This window comes from Aquarana catesbeiana, linkage group LG08 (assembly GCF_042186555.1).
Source record: "Aquarana catesbeiana isolate 2022-GZ linkage group LG08, ASM4218655v1, whole genome shotgun sequence".
In the NCBI taxonomy this organism is placed as follows: domain Eukaryota; kingdom Metazoa; phylum Chordata; class Amphibia; order Anura; family Ranidae; genus Aquarana; species Aquarana catesbeiana.
The window spans coordinates 301,615,697-301,641,503 of NC_133331.1; the positions used below are offsets into that span (position 1 = coordinate 301,615,697).

Here is a 25,807-nt window from a genome sequence, read left to right on the forward strand (position 1 = left end):
ATATACAGACAGGAAGTGAGGTAACATATGAACAGGAAGTTCCGGGTGAGAGGTGAGTTGGGAGGAAGTAGAGAGAAGACTTTAGCGTTGGAAGCAGAGGAGGTAATAAGATATTATTTTCTATTTACACCCAGTAACCCCCCATCATGTCCGTCCTCTTCCTCCATAGTCACTGTGATGTGTTTTATCTCCAACAGATACTGATATATACTGTATATTATAATCAATACAGAAATATAACTTATATACTGTATTAAGACATAAGGTCTACTATGTGGAAGTATTATGTCTCCATAAATAGAACTTCTCACTAACATAATAATGTTTAAAATAATATAAAATGTTCAAAGATTTATTGAAAGACATACATAAAGGATTTTTATTTGTTTCTTGTTTTCTGTTTTGGTTATTGTACTTTTTTATGTTTTTCAGGCACTCTGGTTTTCATGTTGAATATATTTGGTATTTATTAACACAACACAGACACAAAACCTCCCTCACTTTTGGGCGGAGGATTTAAACCGATTCTTTACTCGCCTATGAGTTATAATTACCAGATATTTTCAGTCTATAGAGATTAAAGATGAGCTCCGGCGTGTTCGCACAGCCCACGTGCAGAGCCCGCCAGGAAGTCGGCACTGCTCTGCGCTAATCACAGGCAGTGAGACATTGTCCCAATGCGTGGCTGCAGAGAGCAGGAAATGTCTCACTGCCTGTGATTAGCGCAGCGCAGTGTGGACTTCCTGGCAGGCTCTGCACGTGGGCTGTGCAAACACGCAGGAGCTCATCCGAAATAGAGATCAGACTTTTCTGTGGATCACATGATCTCATCAATGAGGATGGAGGAGGGCCTGAGTAACATGACTGAGAGGATATTAAAGTAGAATTCCAGCTAAGCCCACCCAAATAATCTTAAAAATGCTGCTTACCCCTCCAAACACCTATATTGTCTATCCTGGGTAAAACAAATGTATATACTTACCTACTTTCAGCTCATTATGGTCCAGTCACTTGATTCAGCTTCCATGTGTGGGGAGGGAGCTTTAGCTGGAATTCTACTTTAGACCTCACCCTGGAGATCATTTACCTGCTGACCAGGGAGGTGAGGAGGATTCTGGGAGGTTACATGAGATTACTCTTATCTCTATTAATAAAATACAGACCCAATAAGGAGAGGTGAGGAAGATTCTGGGAGGTCACATGACATCACTCTTATCTCTATTAATAAAACAGACCTGACCGGAGAGGTGAGGAGGATTCTGGGAGGTCAGATGATATTGATATTGTTCAATTATTTAATACAGAGTTTTTCTCCGGTGAAGTCTGGGGACAATTTAACCATTACAGTGTCTTCACCTAATTTCCTGAAACCTTAGAGAAACAATTGCAAGAAGATTGTAGAAGTCACCAACAAAATCGGTTACCTGTTGACAGGAGAGGTGAGCAGTGCTGGGAATTCTGGGACATTATCCAGTAACAGACAAGGGATGTGTCTGGATGGTGACTGTATCATTGTGTATGTCAGGTTCCTATAAGGTGTCAGGATGTCACTGTCTATTTCTCCATGGAGGAGTGGGAGTATTTAGAAGGACACAAGGATCTCTACAAGGACGTCATGATGAAGTATCAGCCACCCCACACATCACCGGGTAAGAGGAGACTTTATTGTAAAGGAGAGAGCAGTACGGAGGGTCCACCTAGATCCCCCATCATCTGATAAACACATAGAAACAATGTATTCATTCAGTGTGTGTGTTTCCCACCAGAGAGATGTCCCCGTCCTCTGTATTCCCAGGATATCACACAGGAGGATCAGGAGGATCACACCATCACACATAAGGTTAAAGAAGAGATAAAAGAGGAGGAGGAGGAGGTTGGTTTGATGGAGCTATTTTCAGAAGGACACAAAGACCCCTTTAAGGATGTCTTGATGGAGCCAAACCCACCATGGAGATGTCCCCGTCTTCTGTATTCCCAGGACTGCACATGGGAAGAACATAACTATGTACGAAATCATCAGGTAGATAGGACTGAGCAACTAGAACTCAAATAGGTTGTACAATTCTACCTATGCTTTGAGATAATATTATTCTGAATCATCACTTTATTACTTTTACAAATCCATTGTTTCATATTTTCACTTTAGGGCGAAGAAGAAAAAGATATCAAAGTTGAGGTTAGAGTGGAAAAAGAAAAGATGTTTGGGAATCAGCAGTCTATGAATGAGGGTGGTCATCTGTATTCCCGGGATTCCACACAGGAAGATCACAGCTACACACACAATCATCAAGTAGGTGGGACTGAGCATGTAGACCTAAATATGTATTTAAAGCTATGAGTTAACATTCTTCTATGTAGTCTCTTGTTTTAATGCTTACTTTGCTTACTTACGATATCTGAAGTGCAGCCTTTGCTTCCCGCACCCCCTAGCCACTGTTCCAGCTCTTTTAAGCACCCTACATTTTTCACCCCCCATTTTTATTGTTTTTTTTTTTTTTTAAATCAATCCATGATCCTGTCTTCTGTTGGTCTTATATCAAGTCACGTTATTGTGGGTCCTCTTCCTCCTTGTGCTCTTCCAATGGGGGGTGCATACTGAATGACATGGTGCTGATGTGATGATGTATCAATAGGGGATGGGTCCCGGGCTTCCTAGGCTCCCAGGAAATGGGCAGTAGCCCTGATTTATCTCTGCTTCAGATCTGTAACACCTATCGGTCTTGTCCCTCCCCCAGCCTGTGAATGGACAGTAAAAGGAGAAGCAGCAGGAGACTGATGATCTCATCTCCCTGTCACTCTGCTCCCTCCTGCTGTTAGAACTGCAGCATATCTGATTGGCTCATTATCCTGCTTCTCCCAATCTGAGCTCTTATGCACATGTAGAACACCCACATAGGGGCTGCTGATGAACTTGGATCCCCCACTCCTGCACAACAAGGCACACTGAATCTTCACAAGCACCCAGAGTCAGAGAACAGTCTGTGACTTTGTTTTTGTTATTTATTGAGGGTTAATAACTTGGTTAGGGGATGCCCAATTGACTTCATCAAACATCAGAAACAATTGCAGGGACATCTTTCTATATACAGTCTCCTCTACATTCCTCCTGCACACACTTGCTTGCTCTAGTTAAATCACTGAAGAATATTCTGACAGGCTCTCCATCAGATTGTTGCAATAGTCCCTTACAGGCAGGAACTCGTAGTCCCTTGTGGTGTAGCAGAAAAATGTAGTGAAACAGATTGTCACTTCTCTGTGGCCACTGCTCCCAGCACCACCTCTTCAGGCACTGCCAACCCACCTGGTTGCAGCTGCCCCTTTCACTCGCCCTCCAGGTTAACTTCTCCACAGTCCTCCAGACTGACTCTTCACCAGCCCACCCGACTGACTCTCAGGAGATCTCTCAGGGAAGTTATGAAGCATTAAGCACACTGCTGTCTTCAGGGAGGGTCCCCCCTTGTTAGTCCCTAACAGTTCTGATCTAATCACTCTGTCCTCTCTTGCTCCTGTTCCTCCAGGAGGGGCTTCCTCCCGAGTGTTATGGCAGCATCCTTCCAACACTGAGCCCTGGCCCAAGGCAGGACCCCCCCTAGACTAGGGGGCACCCCTGAGGCCCACCGACAGCCTCCTCAACACTGTATCACCATCTTCCACCTGACTGCCCTTGCTGGCATGGCCCATGTCTATTTATGGAGTGGTCTCAGCCCCCTGCCAGCCTACCTCCTGAGGATTGGCTGAGGCTTCATATATATTCAAGGTAGCTCCTCCTAACCTAAACTAAGATTCTCCAACCTTCTAGAACAGGATGAGTCATCCAGCCCTGAACCTTACTGAACCCTGACCCAGATTCCATAGCTCAGACGTAGCTCTGAACCAAACTATATTTGACCTACTTTTGGATGGCTGCGCTGCCGCCCGATTGCTTCCACACACCCTCGGTAACGTTAGGGCATAGAGGAGACATGCAGGGTCTTGTCTTATTAACCACATTAAAACCGCCTGCCGCACATATACTGCTGCAGGGTGGCTCTATTGCGTGAAATGACATACCTGTACATTGTTTCATGCAATAGATACTGTGGGCGCGCATGGTGGACTCGATGAAACATAGCGGAGGAGAGCAAAAAAATTCCTAAGAAATTCTTTAAGTCTGTAAACGGTAAAAAAGGGAGGACTGACAATATTGGCCCCATAAAGAATGAGGAAGGACATCTGGTTACAAAGGATGGGGAGATGGAGAAGGTATTGAATTTATTCTTCTCCTCAGTCTTCACGAGTGAATCGGGGGGCTTCAATAACCAAAACTGCAGTGTTTATCCTCATGACACAACACAGGAAGCACCTCCATGGTTAACAGAGGACAGAATTAAAATTAGACTTGAGAAACTTAACATTAATAAATCACCGGGACCAGATGGCTTGCATCTGAGGGTACTTAGGGAACTCAGTCAAGTGATTGCCAGACCGTTGTTCCTAATTTTTACAGACAGTCTACTGACTGGAATGGTACCAGCTGATTGGAAAAAAAGCCAATGTAGCACCAATATTTAAAAAGGGCCCAAAATACATCCCTGGGAATTACAGACCAGTTAGCCTAACATCAATAGTATGTAAACTCATGGAGGGGATGATAAGGGACTATATACAAGATTTTAGTAATGAGAACGGTATCATTAGCAGTAATCAGCATGGATTCATGAAGAATCATTCTTGCCAAACCAATCTACTAACCTAACCTATGAGGAGGTGAGTTGCCATCTAGATAAAGGAAGGCCCGTAGACGTGGTGTATCTGGATTTTGCAAAAGCATTTGACACAGTTCCCCATAAACGTTTACTGTACAAAATAAGGTCCGTTGGCATGGACCATAGGGTGAGTACATGGATTAAAAACTGGCTACAAGGGCGGGTTCAGAGGGTGGTGATAAATGGGGAGTACTCGGAATGGTCAGGGGTGGGTAGTGGTGTTCCCCAAGGTTCTGTGCTGGGACCAATCCTATTTAATTTGTTCTTAAACGACCTGGAGGATGGGATAAACAGTTCAATCTCTGTATTTGCAGACGATACTAAGCTAAGCAGGGCAATAACTTCTCCGCAGGATGTGTAAACCTTGCAAAAAGATCTGAACAAACTAATAGGGTGGGCAACTACATGGCAGATGAGGTTCAATGTAGAAAAATTTAAAATAATGCACTTGGGTGGCAAAAATATGAATGCAATCTATACACTGGGGGGAGAACCTCGGGGGGAATCTAGGATGGAAAAGGACCTGGGGGTCCTAGTAGATGATAGGCTCAGCAATGGCATGCAATGCCAAGCTGCTGCTAACAAAGCAAACAGAATATTGGCATGCATTAAAAAGGGGATCAACTCCAGAGATAAAACGATAATTCTCCCACTCTACAAGACTCTGGTCCGGCCGCACCTAGAGTATGCTGTCCAGTTCTGGGCACCAGTCCTTAGGAAGGATGTACTGGAAATGGAGCGAGTACAAAGAAGGGCAACAAAGCTAATAAAGGGTCTGGAGGATCTTAGTTATGAGGAAAGGTTGCAAGCACTGAACTTATTCTCTCTGGAGAAGAGATGCTTGAGAGGAGATATGATTTCAATATACAAATACTGTACTGGTGACCCTACAATAGAAATAAAACTTTTTCGCAGAAGAGAGTTTAACAAGACTCGTGGCCACTCATTAAAATTAGAAGAAAAGAGGTTTAACCTTAAACTACGTAGAGGGTTCTTTACTGTAAGAGCGGCAAGGATGTGGAATTCCCTTTCGCAGGCGGTGGTCTCAGCGGGGAGCATCGATAGTTTCAAGAAACTATTAGATAAGCACCTAAATGAACGCAACATACAGGGATATACAATGTAATACTGACACATATTCACACATAGGTTGGACTTGTGTCTTTTTTCAACCTCGCCTACTATGTAACTATTTCCACTGGCCACCCGCGATCACTGAACAGAGAGGCAGAACAGGGATCTAAAATAGGAAAATTCTGCGCTTATCCACCTACATAAAGCAAAATAGAATGAATGGAAAATGACTAATTGATAATTAAATCAATACGGAAAAGCTGCAACCAAAAAAGTCCGTACCCCTGACATAAACAAATTAGTTAAAAGAATAGGTGTGCTAATCACTAATTGACAAAATACATTCAAATGTACAGTGCAAACAAACATATAATCCTCCAAACAGTGATAAATAAATATGTGGCTCAAAAATATCAACAGCCAGTGAAAAAGAGTTAATCGAAAAAAGAGTTCATTGAAAAAATAAAAATGGTGTGTGTGTATATATAATGAAAAAAAGGTTTGATCCAAAATCTGTGAATATCCAATTAGAAGACTCTTTGATTAGGGATTAAGAATACACCCGGTGAATTAATAAATCAGTGTCCTTCTGGGTTCCAAAGAAGCAAATCGTGTGTAGCGCCCTGCTCCTGTTGATCAGGCGCTTATATGTAAATTTAGTGGGTTATCTGTTCTGTATATAGTTCAGATTTAATCTATGGCTAAAGTAGTCTATGTTCCAGCATTGGCTGTGTTGTGTGCAGTTTCACACTGTTGCCTGTAGGTGTCGTTGTCACCACAGGGCGATGTTGAAAAGCAACAAGCTGAAGTGTATTGAGTGCTCTTCTTTCTCAGAAGCAACTCGGCAGAGGTGGTCCACTGCTATGCATTCTGGGAGAGAGTACTTAAGGGGCAGATGCCATTTTTGGTTCTCTTTTACCTGCTGGCCCTCCTGTCCTAAAGATATGTGACGGCTTCCTTCCAGTCTCGGGACCATGAATATCCAATTAGAAGACTCTTTGATTAGGGATTAAGAATACACCAGGTGAATTAATAAATCAGTGTCCTTCTGGGTTCCAAAGAAGCAAATCGTGTGTAGCGCCCTGCTCCTGTTGATCAGGCGCTTATATGTCTGGGGCCCGCTGGTTTAGAGGTGGTCCTGTGCTGTCTGTCCTGCGGGAAGAAGCCAAGCAATTGAGAAGATCCGGGGAGGACTCATCTTGGAGAGGACCATGCGGAAGGCTGGTGTCTCAAGAGGGGCCTGGTGACTCAATTGGAGGATGCATCCTAACCTAACTTACCGCACAGTACTGCCGGGTCGGCTTAAAGGTTCTGGTACTGTGTCGCTGTTCATCTAAAACCATTACGTCCTGTGGCAGAGGATTTTTCATCTAAAACTACTACATCCTGTGGCAGAGGACTGTTCATCTAATACTACATCCTGTGGCAGAGGATCGTATAGCAATTTTGTTCCTTTAAAGTCTGTGGTAGAGACTTTTTGTTCGTTCTCCATTCCGGCTGCTAGGTCAGTGAGAGAGACCTATCCGGGTGGGCAAAAGATCTTTGGACTGAAGGTATAATCTTCTCTAATGCCGCGTACACACGGTCGGACTTTTCGGCTACAAAAGTCGGACAGCCTGTCCGACAGACTTTCGACGGACTTTTGGCAGACTTACGGCGGACTTGTGGCGGACGAACGGACTTGCCTACATACGATCACACAAAAGTCCGACGGATTCGTACGTGATGACGTACACCGGACTAAAATAAGGAAGTTGATATGTGTTTCAAATCTAAAGTCCGTCAGATTTGCGGCTGGAAAAGTTCCCTGAAAGTCCGGGGAAGCCCACACACGATCGGATTGTCAGCCGTATTTTGTCCGTTGGACTTTTGTAGACGAAAAGTCCGACCGTGTGTACGCGGCATAAGATCTTCAATCCCTCAATGATCTGAAAAAGGTATTTGACTTTTCCTGCAACTCCCTTTCTACCTCTTCACTGCTACTTCTTTCAAGTTTTTCATTAAAGCATTGAAAAATGCTAAAGTGACTGGTGCATACATTGTTGGATACAAAGCTCAACATGGACTCTAGGTTCCTGATGTGGTGAAACTACAGGTAAAGGGGTGACGGCAACAACCCAAAATTTATTTCAGCAGCTCCTTCGGGGGTTCGTGCTACACATGAATACCCCATCACCACATATATGCGCCTCTTACCAGAGTCAGTGGATCTCAGATTATAGAGATCTCTATCGCTGGATATAATCCCGACAGGTTCTGGTAGAATGGGCTATGGCAGCAGGTCCAATTATCAAAAGAACCTCCGTGATGACTGATACACAAACATTCGATAGCAAGGCTCGCTACATATGTAAGGAAAAGAGGGAAGCCTCGTGGTGTACGTTTCAACAAAAAGATTTTATTAAAAACTATATACACTTGCATCAAGGCAACTGGTTTTCAGCATGAAAGTAAAAGCGAGCGGCGGTCTGCACCAACCAGCTTTAACGAAATAACGTCTCAAAGTGGGCTTCAACCGACGCGTTTTCCCAAAATAGGCTTCGACTTGGAGAGGAGACTCATTTGGGACGTCAGCTAGCAGCGTTAAAATACATGTGGATGTGTCTATGTAAACTGTCTATGATCTGCCTATGTAAACAAGGTGGATCCCCGTTCTGACAGGGGACAACATGGAGATCTGCTGTTTTCTAGTGATCAGGAGCAGCAATCTCTGTGTTGTCCCAGTGAGCCCGGCCCCCGCACAGTTAGAACACACCCAGGGAACACAGTTAACCCCTTGATCGCCCCCTAGTGTTAACCCCTTCCCTGCCAATGACATTTATACATTGATTAGTGCATTCTTTTTTAGCACTGATCACTGTAATAATGTCACTGGTCCTCAAAAAGTGTCACTTGGGGTCAGAATTGTCCACCGCAATGTCACAGTCCTGCTAAAAATCACAGATCGCCGTCATTACCAGTAAAAACATAAACAAAAGTCCATAAATCTATCCCCTATTTTGTAGACGCTATAACTTTTGAGCAAACCGATCAATATACGCTTGATTGCAATTTTTTTTTTTTTTAGAATCGGAAGTGTGGGCAGATGTAATGGCGTCAGTAAGATGTGGGCGGTAACATGTTTCGGAGCTCTACAATGCTCTTTTGTCAAACCATAAGGGGAAACAGAAGGGCTATGTGACATGTATATATAACAAAATTTTTTAGTGCTGTTGAGTTTGGTTTTTCTATAGGCCTTTAGAGTATCACCTATGGGAAAAATAGGGTACTTACGTTTGTCGCCACGCAAATTTAAGGTTCGAGATGTTGGTTATCCATTTACTCGGCGCAACCTCATCTTTTAGATTTTACCCCCAAAAATGGGTAATTTATTACGTTTTTGTGCCCTAAAATTAACTGTAGTACCTTTACTATAATATTGTGTGACATAAAAAATTGGAACTACCACTATTTTATTCTGTAGGGTGTATGCTTTCCAAAAATATATATGTTTGTATTTTTTTTTATAAATATATATGTTTGGGGGGGTTATGTAATCTAAAGGCCTAAAATTCTTTTTTTAAGCATGTGTGCAAAAAACCTCTGCAAAAACTACCCTGGCAGCAAAAGGGTTAAAAGATGTTTTCTATTATTTTCGGGTTTAGGGTGAAGAACGGATTAATATAAAAGCTGAGGTTAAAGAGGAGGTTGAGACGTATGTGGGGGGTGATCAGTCGTCCAAAGAAGAGGTTGGAATGATAATGAAAAGTGAACAGGAAGAAATGTCTCTACTTATCAACACAAGTAAGTATAGGCACTATGGAAGAAACAGGTCACAGTCTCATTTTACTTCTGAGCATAAGGATTGTAGTAAGGAAAAATGTTAGATAATTATCAGATCTTCACATCATCCTGTAGGCAGATATCAAAAGGTTAAATATGTGTTTGAATAATAAAGGATTAATGTGTGGTGTAGACCCCTTGCGTATAATAAGAAACTCGAATGCCGCTTCTTTAAGCTTGGTGTTCCACAAGCTGGGGCTCACCAGATTCTCCATCAAATAAGGGAAATACTCCACTGTTCCTTTTAAGTCCTCTTGGATCACCACACATTATTCAGCAGGATCAAGAAAAAAGGGAAGCCTCTCATAGTGTAATCAGCTTTTAAATAACCCCACGCAATGAAAGGTATATTGCATTTACAATGTAAATTTAGATAAAAGGCTTTTATAAAATGAAACCAGGAAAGCCGCTCTAGCATGCATTCCAATGAAGCGGAAGTGATGTAACTTAAAGGCCCGACCTACGCATTTCGTCATAGATGCGTAACATCCTCAGAAGCCTGGCCTGTTCCTAAATATCTCCTTTCTTGAATATAAAGTCACATTCTCAACAAATGAGGAGGAGATACTGTACACAATATGAAAGGTCCATCTCCATTCCTCAATAAAATGTCATGTTCCCAATAAATGAGGAGGAGATACTGTACACCATATGAAAGGTCCATCTCCATTCCTCAATAAAATGTCATGTTCCCAATAAATGAGGAGGAGATACTGTACACCATATGAAAGGTCCATCTCCATTCCTCAATATAACGTCATGTTCCCAACAAATGAGGAGAAGATACTGTACACCATATAAAAGGTCCATCTCCATTCCTCAATATAATGTCATGTTCCCAACAAATGAGGAGATACTGTACATCATATGAAAGGTCCATCTCCATTCCTCAATATAACGTCATGTCCCCAACAAATGGGGAGATACTGCACACCAATGTTTTTCAACTCCATTCCTCAAGTACCCCCAAAAGGTCATGTATTCAGGCTCCATTATTTTGCACAGGTGATTTAATCAGTTTCACTGCCTTAGTAATTACCACAGCCGTTTCATCTGAGGGAAATCCTGAAAACATGACCTGTTGGGGGTACTTGAGGACTGGAGTTGAGAAACATTGCTGTAGACTATATGAAAGATCCACCCTCATTAATCAATATAATGCCATGTTTCCACAAAATGATTTGGCATCTCCATTACTTCCCATAGCCATTATTATTGCACAAAGAAATGGTACCTATTGTTTCATAGCTGTTTTGGGTCTTTTGTATCCTTTAACTGGTTTGTTTTCATATTTTGATGTTACAATTGTACCAAGTTCCATGCCAGAGCTATGTGACACTGTTGACTGTTAGACCAACATGACACTTCTATTAATTACATTTTTAGAAAAGTGTTTACGATAGAGTCCATAAGTGATCTGCAAATTCTTTATACATACTGTACATACTGAGCTAAAACTCCAGTTATTTGGGAACTGACTTTTTTTTATTATTTGTTTCCAACAGATGGATGTGATGTCAGGAATTCCTCGGAGAGACATCTTCTATTATCTGCTGATTGTAAGTCAGAAGATAATGTCATCACACAGGATCCTCCAGGAGGAAATCCAAATACACAAAATATACATCACAGACCTTCCTGTCCGGAGACATCAATGGATCCCTCTGATCAGGGGGAATCTTCTCATCAATCACATACTATGATTGTAAATATCCATGTAAGACCCGACACTGCAGATCGATCAACAGATCCTTCTAATCCTGAGGAATCTTCCCCACCCCATGAAGGAGATCACCGAGGTGACAATCTATTCTCATGTTCAGAGTGCGGGAAATCTTTCACTCAGAAAAGATACCTTACTGAACATCAAAGAATTCACACTGGTGAGCGTCCTTATTCATGTTCAGAGTGCGGGAAATCTTTCACTAATCAAAGTGGCCTTGTTAAACATCAGAGAATTCACACAGGTGAGCGTCCCTATTTGTGTTCTGAGTGTGGGAAATCTTTCACTCACAAAGCATCACTTCTGCAACACCAGAAATATCACATGGATGACCGTCCCTATTCATGTTCAGAGTGCGGGAAAGCTTTCTATAGGAAAGATAGTTTTGTTATACACCAAAGAATTCACACAGGTGAGCGTCCTTATTCTTGTTTAGAGTGCAGGAAATCTTTCACTGACAAAGGAGTCCTTGATAAACATCAGAGAATTCACAGGGGTGTACGTCCTTATTCATGTTCAGAGTGCGGGAATTCTTTCACTTATAGATCAAGCCTTGTGAAACACCAAAGAATTCACACAGGTGAGCGTCCTTATTCATGTTCAGAGTGTGGGAATTTTTTTACTGATAAAAAAGACCTTGTTAGACACCAGACAATTCATATGGGTGAACATCCTTATTTATGTTCAGAGTGCGGGAAATCTTTCACCTATAAAAGAAAACTTGTTAAACATCAAAGAATTCACACGAGTGAGCCTCCATTTTCGTGTTCAGAGTGCGGGAAATCTTTCACCTATAAGGGAGAACTTGTTAAACATCAGAAAATTCACACCGGTGAGCGGCCCTATTCATGTTCAGAGTGCGGGAAATCTTTCACTTATAAAGGTGACCTTGTTAGACATCAGAGAATTCACACTGGTGAGCGTCCTTTTTCATGTTCAGAATGCGAGAAATCTTTCAGTTCTAAACGATACCTTGTTAACCGTCAGAAAATTCACACAGGTGAGAATTCCTATGCATGTTTAGAGTGTGGGAAATCCTTCACTGATAAAGGAAATCTTGCTAAACATCAGAGAATTCACACGGCTGACCGTCCTTATTCATGTTCAGAGTGCGGGAAATCTTTCATTTATAAAGGAGTCCTTGTTAAACACCAAAAAATTCACACGGGTGAGTGTCCTTATTTATGTTCAGAGTGCGGAAAAACTTTCACTCATAAGGAAGACCTTGTCAAACATAAGAGAATTCATACGGGTAAGCCTCCATATTCATGTTCAGAATGTGGGAAATCTTTTGCTCATAAAGAAAGTCTTTCTAGACATGGGAAAATTCACATGGTTGAGCGTCCCTATTCATGTTCAGAGTGCGGGAAATCTTTCACTTATAAAGCAGTCCTTGTTCTCCATTGGAAAATTCACACAGATGAGCGTCCTTATTCATGTACAGAGTGTGGTAAATCATTCATTTGTAAAAGAGACTTTGTTGTACACCAGAGGGTTCACACGGGTGAGCGTCCTTATTCATGTTCAGAGTGCGGGAAATCTTTCACTCAAAAAGGAGACCTTGTTAAACATCTGAGAATTCACACAGGTGAGCGTCCTTATTCATGTTCAGAGTGCGGGAAATCTTTTAGTTGTAAAGGAGACCTTGATAAACATCAGAGGATTCACACGGGTGTGCGTCCTTATTCATGTTCCGAGTGCGGGAAATCTTTCACTTATAAAGGAGTCCTTGTTCAACATCAGAGAATTCACACAGGGGAGCGTCCTTATTCATGTTCAGAGTGCGGGAAATCTTTTAATTGTAAAAGATACCTTGTTAAACATCAGAAAATTCACATGGATTGAGTGTCCTTTTTGTGTTCGGAGTTCAATTGTTCAATCATAAAGAATGCCTTGTTAAACATCAGAGAATTCACACGGGTGAGCCTCCTTTTTCATGTTAAGAGTGCAGGAAATCTTTCTTTAGTAAAGATAATCTTGTTGAGCGTCAGAATGTAGTGTGGATGGTGGAGGAGAGCTGTCGGAGAATGTAGTGTGGATGGTGGAGGAGATCTGTCGGAGAATGTAGTGTGGATGGTGGAGGAGATCTGTCGGAGAATGCAGTGTGGATGGTGGAGGAGAGCTGTCGGAGAATGTAGTGTGGATGGTGGAGGAGAGCTATCGGAAGATGTAGTGTGGATGGTGGAGGAGAGCTGTCAGGGAATGTAGTGTGGATGGTAGAGAAGAGATGTCGGAGAATGTAGTGTGGATGGTGGAGGAAAGCTGTCGGAGAATGTAGTGTGGATGGTGGAGGAGAGCTGTCAGAGAATGTAGTGTGGATGGTAGAGAAGAGATGTCGGAGAATGTAGTGTGGATGGTGGAGGAAAGCTGTCGGAGAATGTAGTGTGGATGGTGGAGGAGAGCTGTCGGAGAATGTAGTGTGGATGGTGGGAGGAGAGCTGTCGGAGATTGTAGTGTGGATGGTGGAGGAGAACTTTCGGAGAATGTAGTGTGGATGGTGGGAGGAGATCTGTCGGAGAATGTAGTGTGGATGGTGGGAGGAGATCTGTCGGAGAATGTAGTGTAGATGGTGGAGGAGAACTGTCGGAGAATGTAGTGTGGATGGTGGAGGAGAGCTGTCGGAGAATGTAGTGTGGATGGTGGAGGAGAGCTGTCGGAGAATGTAGTGTGGATGGTGGAGGAGATCTGTCGGAGAATGTAGTGTGGATGGTGGAGAGCTGTCGGAGAATGTAGCGTGGATGATGGGAGGAGATCTGTCGGAGAATGTAGTGTAGATGGTGGAGGAGAGCTGTCGGATGAATTCAGTGTGGATGGTGGAGGAGAGCTGTCGGGGAATGTAGTGTGAATGGTGGAGGAGAGCTGTCGGAGAATGTAGTGTGGATGGTGGAGGAGAGATGTCGGAGAATGTAGTGTGGATGGTGGAGAGCTGTCGGAGAATGTAGTGTGGATGGTGGAGGAGAGCTATCGGAGAATGTAGTGTGGATGGTGGAGGAGAGATGTCGGAGAATGTAGTGTGGATGGTGGAGGAGAGCTGTCGGAGAATGTAGTGTGGATGGTGGAGGAGAGCTGTTAGAGAATGTAGTGTGGAGGGTATTTACATCCAAATCCAAGTCGATTTGGATGTAAAAACCCTCAAATTAAAGCTGAAAGTCTGCAGTTAAAGCACATCTTGTTCTTTTCATTTCAAATCCATTGTGGTGTTGTATAGAGCCAAAAAGATTAGAATTGTGTCGATGTCCCAATATTTATGGACCTCGCTGTATAATGTAAATGAGTCTAGTCTGGCTTGCCACATTGTTGTTTGTTCTAATTAACCCTGCAATTGTATGAAGGAGTTATGTGTTTATACTTATAATCTACTGTGCGAAGCTCGGTGACAACAAGTCTGACCTGTAGTGAAATCCTGATTAATCATAACAATGCCCAGGAGGGCACGGAGTCACATCGGCTGCTTTAAGGGATTAGTTAATTAGCTCATGTTAATTCTGTTTCTGGTTACAGTTGTATTGTTAGAGTAATATGAGAAGGAGGGGGGAACCTCCTCTTTAACTGTATATAAAGACTTGTACTTTGGTTCTAATAAAAGAGTCTATGTTTAGCAACTAAACAAGTATTGTCTTGTTTTGTGCTTGTGAGAGCTTGGAATATCTGATATCTATATTCAGACTATGAGGAAATGGTATATGACAAAAGCACCGAAGCGGAGTGTAGGGACGTTTCGTTACACTCTCCTTGCCCGGACTGTCAGTTTAGGTGGACAGCCATGTCTTGGTAGGTTTGCAGTTGTGCCATACTCTTGCCATTTTTGGACGATGGATTGAACAGTGCTCCGTGAGATGTTTAAAGCTTTGTGATATTGTTTTATAAACTAACCCTGCTTTAACCTTCTCCACAACTTTATCCCTGACCTGTCTGGTGTGTTCCTTAGCCTTCATGATGCTGTTTGTTCACTAAAGTTCTCTAACAAACCTCTGAGGGCTTCATGGAACAGCTGTATTTATACTGAGATTAGATTACACACAGGTGGACTCTATTTACTAATTAGGTGACTTCTGAAGGCAGTTGGTTCCACTCGATTTTAGTTAGAGGTATCAGAGTAAAGGGGGCTGAATAAAAAAAAAAACACCACACTTTTCACATATTTATTTGTAAAAAAAAAATTAAATCCATTTATCATTTTCCTTTCACTTCACAATTATGTGCCACTTTGTGTTGGTCTATCACATAAAATCCCAATAAAATACATTTACATTTTGGTTGTAACATGACAAAATGTGGAAAATTTCAAGGGGTATGAATACTTTTTCAAGCACTGTACACATATGTGGTATGATTTTATTTTCTATTTTGGGCCAGTTTTCCTTTGAGAATAAAAAAAAAAAAGGCAGGAGATATCCATTGCCATTTACCACCAAATGAAAGCTCCTGAAAAAAACAAGGTATAATCCACCTGGATGAACAAAAGTTACTAACACATGTCAAAGTCAAAAAATTGGGCTTAGGCATTTAGATTTGTTTCATCCTTAGGTGTGAAGGGGTTAAAGAACAAAACAAATGTTAATGTTGTCAACTATATTAAATTGCCAAAAAGTGGCATAGGAAGTCACTTGTGATCTTTTTTTTAGTACCACACTGTATTCTGTACAAATGCAAAAAATGACTTTGCCATGTTCCAGAAACAACAGCCAAAGATGGCGCAGTGGCTGGAGAATATGGAAGCAAATCGATTTGGGCCTTGATCAGCAATCTAAGTGGGAGAGATTATTACATTTTTGTCCTCAAAATTACAAGAGCGTGTCTTTTTAGAGACCGCAGCCATTAATATTGTATAGACTTCCTTTCCTTTATGAAAGCATTTCTACTCCCCTGGGATTTAGAAGTTTATATGCCATGGCATATAGACTTTTTTTTCCCCTTTTCTTTCCATTTCGCATTTATTATCCTTCAATATCATCCCAATTGCATAAAGGTGTTAAACTATGATTATTCTGTTTATATTCCTTTTGGATCTCTCTGTAATTCTTGATCATTCTTCAGCCCCTGCGGTGACCTGTATGCTTGCTTCTGATTTCTTATGTTGTGTTATAAAACAATTAAATACATTGAAACAAAGTATTTCTACTTGGTAACCATAAGGCATATGTTTTTCTGGGGGGAAAAAAAGACCAGATACATCCTAAATATAGAGCAATTTATCCAACTCTCCATCCAGAGCCTCTGGTTTATAGACCAGATACATCCTAAATGTAGAGCCATTTAAAGTTTACGATGCTTAGTTATGAATGGTCAAAGTCAGTGATCACTGACTGTGCATTCGGAAAAGGAAGGAGCCGGTAAATGACAGATTTACTGCCTCCTTCATCCATTCTCCATCCTGAAAGATCCGGGACATGGGGGGACCGGAGGAGGACATGGAGAGCCGGGGAGGACGCAGGGGGACCCGGAGGACGAAACGGATCAGTGCCCAGAGGAGGACATGGAGAGCCGGGGAGAACGCAGGGGGACACGGAGGACAAAATGGATCGGGACCCAGAGGACAAGGGGAGCACAGAGGAGGATCCAGGGAGCACACAGGAGGAGCAAAGAGGGGGACAGCCTGGGGGGGTGATTGGTGCGGCAGTGGGGGCAGTTACAAGCACCAATCTCCCTGACAGCCGTGGGAGGGATAGAAACAGAAGCAGCTGTCAGAAAAGCTATACAGGGAGTGTTGGTGCTTCTAACTCCCTAGTATCGGTCAGTGGCAGAACTACCAGAGTCGCAGCAGTCGCACTTGCGACTGGGCCCTGGCATTCCGTCACTGTCGGGGCCCCAGTGGGGTTGCTAATCGCATGGCTCTGAGCAGAGAGCGTGTATCTTTTATACAGCTCACAGCCATCATTGACAGTACTCCCTCTCTCCTCTCTTGCACGATCTGCTCCATCTTCAACCACCCCCTCTCTGTCCTGTGTGAGCTTGTTAGCTTCACACTTGACTTCCCGCAGAGTACACACAGGAGGGGGGGGTCGGAGAAGGAGCAGATCGTGAAAGAGAGGAGAGAGGGAGAACTGTCAATAACCGATAAGCACTTATGGGAGGCACTAATGGGCACTGATAGGTGGGATTGATAGACACTGATAGGCAGCACTGATAGGCACTGAAAGGGCGGCATTGATGGGCACTGAGAGGCAGCATGGATGGGCACTGTAAGGCAGCATGGATGAGTTGTGATAGGCAGCACTGATGAGTTGTGATAGGCAGCACTGATGGTTTGTGATAGACAGCACTGATGGGCACTGGTAGACGGCATGGATGAGTTGCGATAGGCAGCACTGATGGGTTGTGATAGACAGCACTGATGGGCACTGGTAGGCGGCATGGATGGATACTGATAGGCGGCATTGATAGGTGGCACTGATAGGCAGAATTGATGGGCACTGAAATGCAGGATTGATAAGTGGCATTGATGAGCACTGATAGGTGGCATTGATGAGCACTGATAGATGGCACTGATAGGCAGAATTGTTGGGCACTGTTAGGCAGCATTGATGAGCACTGATACTCATCAATGCCACCTGTTCATACTGCCCCCATCATACCCTCCGCACTCCTCTCCTGCACATACTGCCCCATCATACCCTCTGCACTCCTCTCCTGTACATACTGCCCCCATCATACCCTCGGCACTCCTCTCCTGTGCATACTGCCCCCATCATACCCTCGGCACTCCTCTCCTGTACATACCGCCTCCATCATAACCTCTGCACTCCTCTCCTGTACATACCGCCCCTATCATACTCTCTGCACTCCTCTCCTGCACATACTGCCCCCATCATACCCTCCGCACTCCTCTCCTGTAATACCGCCCCATAATACCCTCCGCACTCTTCTCCTGCACATACCGCCCTCATCATACCCTCCGCACTCCTCTCCTGCACATACTGCCCCCATCATACCCTCCGCACTACTCTCCTGCACATACTGCCCCCATCATACCCTCCGCACTACTCTCCTGCACATACTGCCCCCATCATACCCTCCGCACTCCTCTCCTGCACATACTGCCCCCATCATACCCTCCACACTCCTCTCCTGTACATACCACCCCATCATACCTTCCACACTCCTCTCCTGCACACACCGCCCCCCATCATACCCTCCACACTCCTCTTCTGCACATACTGCCCCCATCATACCCTCAGCACTCCTCTCCTGTACATACTGCCCCTATCATACCCTCCGCACTCCTCTCCTGTACATACTACCCCTATCATACCATCCGCATACCTCTCCTGTACATACTGCCCCATCATACCCTCTGCACTCCTCTCCTGTACATACCACCCCATCATACCCTCCCTACTCCTCTCCTGTACATACTACCCCTATCATACCATCCACATTCCTCTCCTGTACATACTGCCCCCATCATACCCTCTGCACTCCTCTCCTGTACATACCACTCCCATCATACCCTCCACACTCCTCTCCTGTACATACCACCCCCATCATACCCTCCGCGCTCCTCTCCTGTACATACTGCCCCCATCATACCCTTCGCACTCCTCTCCTGTACATACTGCCCCCCATCAAACCCTCCAGAAATGTTATTTAATCACAAAACTATATGTATAGTATATAGTGTATACTACATAAAAAAATGCTCTTCATTGCATTGTACAGAGGTAATGAATTTAATATACTACAAGTGCCGTGCGCTGCTAATGTGTTCAGGTTTGGCTTGAAGAAAAGGTGGCAACCCTAAAATCGGGACTGTTGGCAAGTATGATATAATAGAGTCTGAGCCTACTTGTGTATACAGCACACATGTATTCCACTCACAGCATACTCCTTCATTACAGAGGAACAAATGAGTGTCTTACAGACACATAGACACACAATGCAAGGGAGGAAAAAAATATGTAAAGGAAAAACACAGCAATTTAGCTGAACATACTTAATTTTTCTGTGATTTGATCTGCAGTTTTTTTAAGATGGTCACCGGATCTGGTGATTCATATTTTTTAACCATTGCAATGTTATTTTATAATATTCACATAGTAAATATAGATGGGACTCCCCCTTTAATGACATTACTCTGAAGGTGGAGATCTTTTTGAATTATAAGTGGGACAGGAAGTGTGTGATTTGTTTGTACAGACACAGGAAGTGATACCACAACTAGGGAGGAAGTGACGTCAGGTGCAGATAGGAAGTGATAGACAGACAGGAAGTGAGGTATCTTATGTACAGGAAATGATGTAGTGGTTTAAACAGGAAGTTCCGGGTGAAAGGTGAGCCAGGAGGAAGTAGAGAGAAGACGTTGGAAGTGGCGGCAGAGGAGGTAATAAGTTATTAATTTTATATTTACACCCAGTAACCCCCCGTCATGTCCGTCTTCTTCCTCCATAGTCACTGTGATGTCTTTTATCTCCAGCAAATGATGATATACACATATATAGAGTATTTTATAATCAATACAGTAACTGTACAGTCTGCTTCCATGTTCTACAGTAAGGATGAGCTCCGGCGCGTTCGCACAGCCCACATGCAGAGCCCGCCAGGAGGTCGGCGCTGCGCTAATCACAGGCAGTGAGACATTTCCCGATGTGCGGCTGCAGAGATCGGGAAATGTCTCACTGCCTGTGATTAGCGCAGCGCCGACTTTCTGGCGGGCTCGGCACGTGGGCTGTGCGAACACGACGGAGCTCATCCTTATTCTACAGCACCACACAAACTGTTGGTGCTTTATAAAACATGTATAATAATAATAATATAGAAACATTACCTATATACTGTATAGTGTCTTCATAAATAGAACATTATTAATAACATTAACCACTTGACCTCCGGAAGATATGTCCCCCTTACTGACCAGGCCATTTTCTGTGATACAGCGCTGCATTACTTTAACTGACAATTGCGCAGACGTGTGACGCTGTACCGAAGCAAAATGTATTTATTTATTTTTTTGCCCCACAAATAGAGCTTTCTTTTGGTGGTATTTGATCACCTCTGCTGGTTTTATTTTATTTATTTTATAAAAACAAAAAAAGAACGACAATTTTGAAAACAATATTTTTTTACTTTCTTTTATAAAACATATCCACCCAAAAAATTTTAAAAAAATCTAATTTCTTCATAAATTTGGGCAAATATGTATTTTGCTACATATTTTTGGTAAAATAAAATTATCAGTATGCCTGAATTATAGATTGGTTTGCGCAAAAGTTATAGCGTCCACAAACTATGAGATATTTTTTTTTTTTTACTAGTAATGGCGGCGATCAGCGACTTATAGTGGGACTGTGATATTGCCAGGAAACTAACTGCCACTTTTGACACTTTTTGGGGACCAATGACACTAATACAGTGATAGTGCAGTATTTTTTAGCACTGATCACCGTATTAATAACACTAGAGAATACAGTGGCAGTCTTTGCAACTCTTTATCTCGCACAGTATTTGCGCAGTTTCGGGCTTTAAAAAAAATAAAGCGGTAAAGTTAGTCCAATTTTTTTTTTGCATAATGTGAAAGATGATGTAACGCCGAGTAAATAGATAACATGTCAATCTTCAAAATTGCACATGCTCGTGGAATGGCGCCAAACTTCGGTACTAAAATATCCCCATGGGCGACGATTTAAATTTTTTTACTGGTTACATGTTTTGAGTTACAGAGGGGGGCTAGAATTATTTTACCACTACTGACCCACGTCAATTTTGAGAAAGCTGCAGTCCATTTGGATTAATTATACACATCTTTGGCGCTGTTAAAACTTTTTTGCACAACCTCTATTAACTATCCTGGTTAAAAAAAAAAAAAAAATGTCTATACTTGCCTACTTCCTGCCCACTCTGGTCAGTCCAGTAACGTGATTCGAATTCCATGTTTCATCCAGCAGATTCTTCAGGGGAGAGGAGGGACCACTGACAGTGGCTTCACCATGGAAGCCTATAGGTGATGTAATGGCTCCTGGCTTTCACAGCCATATGTGGGTACTTTCTCTATTCCCCTGCAAATGACATTGTATGACAAGGGGGATCCTGTGACCGGACCAATGCGGGCTGAAAATAGGTAAGTATATATGTCTTTTTTACACAGGTTCGTTAGTACAGTTGTTAGGAGGGGGAGGGAGCATTTTTAAGACTAGTTAGGCTTTAGCTGGAATTCTACGTTCAACCTCACCCTGAAAATCATCTACCTGCTTACTGGGGAGGTGAGGAGGATTCTGGGAGGTCACATGACATCACTCTTATCTCTAATAATAAAACAAAGACTTGACTGGAGAGGTGAGGAGGATTCTGGGAGGTCACATGGCATCAGTCATCTCTATTAATGAAACACAACCATGACCAGGGAAGTGAAGAGGATTCTGGGAGGTCACATGACATTAGTGTTGTTCTTTCAATGCAGAGTTTTCCTCCAGTAAAGTCTGGTGACCATTTTGCCATTACAGTGCCTTCACCTCATTCCTTGAAACATCAGAGAATCAATGACTAGAAGATTCTAGAAGTCACCAAGAAGATCATTCATCTGCTGACAGGAGAGGTGAGCGGTGCTGAGAATTCTGGGACATTATCCAGTAACAGACAAGGGATGTGTCTGGATGGTGACTGTATCATTGTGTGTGTCAGGTTCCTATAAGGTGTCAGGATGTCACTGTCTATTTCTCCATGGAGGAGTGGGAGTATTTAGAAGGACACAAGGATCTCTACAAGGACCTCATGATGGACAATCAGCCGCCCCTCACATCACCGGGTAAGAGGAGACTTTATTGTAAAGGAGAGAGCAGTACGAAGGGTCCACCTAGATCCCCCATCATCTGATAAACACATAGAAACAATGTATTCAGTCAGTGTGTGTGTTTCCTACAGATGGATCCAGTAATGGGAACCGACCAGAGAGATGTCCTCCTCCTCTGTATTCCCAGGATTCCACACAGGAAGATCACACCATCCCTCGCCTTCATCAGGTAGGTGGGACTGAGCAACTAGGACTCAAATACGTTGTAGAATTCTACACTTTGAGATAACATTCTTCTATATAAGCTCTTGTTTCCTTTTACAAATTCATTCTATCATATTTGCACTTTAGGGTGAAGAACTGAAAGACATCAAAGTTGAGGTTAAAGTTGAAAAAGAAAAGAGGTTTGGGGATCAGCAGTCTATAGAGGAGGGTGACCCACCAGAGAGATGTCCCCATCCTCTGTATTCCCGGGATTCCACAGAGGAAGGTCAAACCATCCCTCACCATCATCAGGTAGGTGGGACTGAGCAACTAGAACAAAATTCTAAACTATGAGAGGACATTCTTCTATATAATCTCTTGTTCCATTTTACACATATATTCTATCATCTTTGGGGTTTAGGATGAGGAACTGAAAGACATCAAAGCTGAGATTAAAAAGGAAGAAGAAGAGATGTCGATAAGTGGAGCTCAGCAGTCAATGGAGGAGGGAGGTCCTCTGTATTCCCGGGATTCCACACAGGAAGATCACACCATCCCTCACCATCATCAGGTAGATAGGACTGAGCAATTGGAACTCATATGTATTCTAAGCTATGAGATGATATTTTTCTATATAATGTCTTGCTCCATTTTATAAATGTATTTTATCATCTTTGGGGTTTAGGGCGAGAGATGTCCCCTTCCTCTGTATTCCCAGGATTCCATACAGGAGGATCACACCATCCCTTACCAGGATCAAGTAGGTGGGGCTGGACATGTAGACCTAAATATGCATTCTAAGCTATGAGAGGACATTTTTTTTTTTTTAGATTCTTGTTTTAATGCTTACTTCTACATCTTTGGTTTCTAGCTCATTCTCTTTTTTTCTTTTTAATCAATATACGTTCCTTTTTTCTGTGGCTGTTAAGTCCAGTCACATTTCATTGTGGGTCCTCTTCCTCCTTGTGTTCTTCCAATGGGGGTGCATACTGAATGACATGGTGCTGTTCTTTGCTCCTGTAAGTCCAGGCTGATGTGATGATGTCCCCATAGGGACTGGGTCCCAGGCTTCCTGGGCTCACAGGAAATGGGCAGTAGACCTTATTTTTCTCTACTTCAGATCAGTAATACCTGCTGGTCTTGTCCCTCCCCCAGCCTGTGACTGGACAGTGACAGGAGAAACAGCAGACTGATGAGCTCATCTCTCTGTCACTCTGCTCCCTCCTGCTATCAGTTCTTGTTAAAATTTCAGCACAGCTGATTGGTCACTTGTTCTGTTTCCCCCTCTCCCAGTCTGAGCTCTTATGTTCAGGGAGTACAAGAGCCTGATACCAAGTCATGTTTAGGTACTTACACCGCTTACATTTATTAAAAAAAAAAAAAATACTAGATTAGGACCTAACCATAACCCCTCTCCTTCCCCCAAGGATACCTAACAGCCCCCCCATAAAAGTAATAGGGGGGGGCCGACCATCCAACCATACCCCTCCGTGAGATAAACCAAGGCTTATGGTGCAGACCCCCTCCTCCCCTATACTAATGCCCAGGGGAGGGGAGGAGGGGAAAAAAAACATAGCCCTATAGGTAACAGCCATGGGGCCTGTGCCCCTGCTTACCTGGACTTGGCTGGCACCTGTGGCTCCTGCTCCCGCCACTGCCACTGACTCCATTTCGCGCAGCGAACATTGCGGCCATCGCGACTTTTTAAAAAGAAACTCCCAGTCTCTTCGCCGCTGCGAAGACCGGATGTGTACACCAGCCAGGGCCCGCCCTCCTTCTCCTGCATTCCGCAGGCTGGAAGCCATGCACCCGACCGGAAGTCCCGTCCCTTCCGGAAATGACATCACCCGCCATCGGAATCCGGAACTAATGAAAGCCCGGGAAGGATACGCCACTCCTGGCTCCACGTTCTGACAGACCCCCCCTTGCCGGCACCCAAGCTCTTGCCGAGCGGGGAGCTCCAGAATACCCCCCGCCTATCTGGGAGGATGCTGGGGTGGCCCAAAGACCCCAGGGTCTAAGAAAAGGAAAAAGAAACAAAAAAACTCCCATGCACAGGACCTCTGCCTGAATAGAGTGCAGCACATCCGTAGTTCCTCGCAGCGCTTCCACCATGGCGGAGGAAACACTACAACTGAGGTCATGGTGGACGTGTCCTGCCTTTAAAAGACATTGATCGCAGTGTTTCCTAGGAAAGTGGGTGGAGCTGCGCTCTCTCCAGGTGCTGTCCTGAAAGAGGTTTTGAGAAAAACTTTTATTGATGTATTAGGTAATGGAAAGCTGCTGTCATTTTTCTTTCAGTTGACTTTAATAGATTTTTTTATTATTTAGGGTGAAGAGCGGTTTAATATAAAAGCTGAGGTTAAAGAAGAAGAAGTAGAGACATATGTGGGGGGTGATCAGCTGTCCATGGAGGAGGTCGGGATGATTATGAAAAGTGAAGAGGAAAAAATATCTCCACCTATCCACACAAGTAAGTATAGGCACTATGGAAGAAGCGGGTCACAGTCTCATTTTACTTCTCAAACGCCTGCTTTTAATGCCAGTGGGAACTTAGCCTAACACATGTTGGCCACACATTTTATCCCTTGATCATCCTAGATGTTTACCCCTGTCCCAGCCAGCATCATTAGTACAGTGACAGTGCATATTGTTAGCACTGATCACTGTATTGGTGTCACTAGTTCCCAAAAATGTCAAAAGTGTCAGGTATCCGATTTTGTCCGTCACAATATCGCAGTCACGCTATAAGCCGACATTACTAGTAAAAAATAAAAAATGAATTAAAATTTCATAAATATATCACATAGTTTGTAGACGCTATAACGTTTGCGCAAACCACACCATATGAAAGGTCCATCTCCATTCCTCAATATAAGGCCATGTTCCCAACAAATGAGGTGGAGATACTGTACACCATATGGAAGGTCCATCTCCATTCTTCAATATAATGTCATGTTTCCAGAAAATGCTATGACATATCCATTACTCCCCATAGCCGTTATTAATGCAAAAATACATTTTACCCATTGTGTCTTAGTTGTTTTGGGTATTTAATATCCTTTAACCAGAAATAAGTCACGAGCAGTCTGCAGAGGATCAGCAGAGCTGGGGGATACTACTGAACATGGGATCTGCTGAACGAGGGTACTAATAAGCTGGGAATCCTCTGAGTGGGGGTACTACTGAGCCAGGGTTCTACTGGGCCCCTTTAAAACAAATAGAAAATCAACACACAAAGGGCATTTGCCAAGCTTCATTAAAACTTCAAAAATCAGAACCCATCACCACCGTGACTTTTGTGTAACCGACATTTTTAGAAAAAAAAAATCATACTGGAGTCCATATATGATCTGCAAACTCTTTATAATTTAACAGCCAAATACAGACAATTCTATGTAGTAAAAAAAAAAAACACTAACGCGTCTTGGTTAAGGAAGCCCTTTTTTTTTTTTTTTTTTTTTTTTTATAGAAGGCCTTTATTGAACCAATTATTTTACATTTTTTTTATTAAAT

The 25,807-nt window shown here is 43.1% G+C and overlaps 3 protein-coding genes across 6 annotated transcripts in view; all 3 read left to right on the top strand.

Annotated features, from left to right (window-relative positions):
- LOC141106868 (uncharacterized) overlaps positions 1–25,807 on the top strand; it is a 210,441-nt gene that overhangs the window by 86,902 nt on the left and 97,732 nt on the right.
- Positions 7–16,115, top strand: LOC141105029 (uncharacterized). Of its 4 annotated transcripts, none has more exons than XM_073594817.1 (7): positions 7–102; positions 1,305–1,439; positions 1,526–1,649; positions 1,767–2,020; positions 2,147–2,290; positions 9,464–9,602; positions 11,147–16,115. In XM_073594817.1, the coding sequence occupies exons 3-7, from the start codon at positions 1,565–1,567 to the stop codon at positions 13,207–13,209; spliced, it is 2,685 nt and encodes an 894-aa protein (XP_073450918.1). In that variant the 5' UTR covers positions 7–102; positions 1,305–1,439; positions 1,526–1,564; the 3' UTR covers positions 13,210–16,115. The 4 variants fall into 4 exon arrangements, with proteins under 4 accessions (XP_073450918.1, XP_073450920.1, XP_073450919.1 ...); XM_073594819.1 differs by having other exon boundaries at positions 1,767–2,005; XM_073594818.1 differs by having other exon boundaries at positions 39–102; positions 1,377–1,439.
- The window catches only part of LOC141105042 (uncharacterized), a 37,467-nt gene continuing 31,223 nt past the window's right edge, over positions 19,564–25,807 (top strand). The window contains exons 1-8 of the mRNA XM_073594836.1: positions 19,564–19,684; positions 21,801–21,892; positions 21,979–22,102; positions 22,219–22,316; positions 22,439–22,603; positions 22,713–22,862; positions 22,977–23,051; positions 24,623–24,764. Of these exons, the coding sequence (XP_073450937.1) occupies positions 22,018–22,102; positions 22,219–22,316; positions 22,439–22,603; positions 22,713–22,862; positions 22,977–23,051; positions 24,623–24,764 (715 nt within the window). The 5' untranslated portion in view covers positions 19,564–19,684; positions 21,801–21,892; positions 21,979–22,017. The remainder of the gene's footprint in view (positions 19,685–21,800; positions 21,893–21,978; positions 22,103–22,218; positions 22,317–22,438; positions 22,604–22,712; positions 22,863–22,976; positions 23,052–24,622; positions 24,765–25,807) is intronic.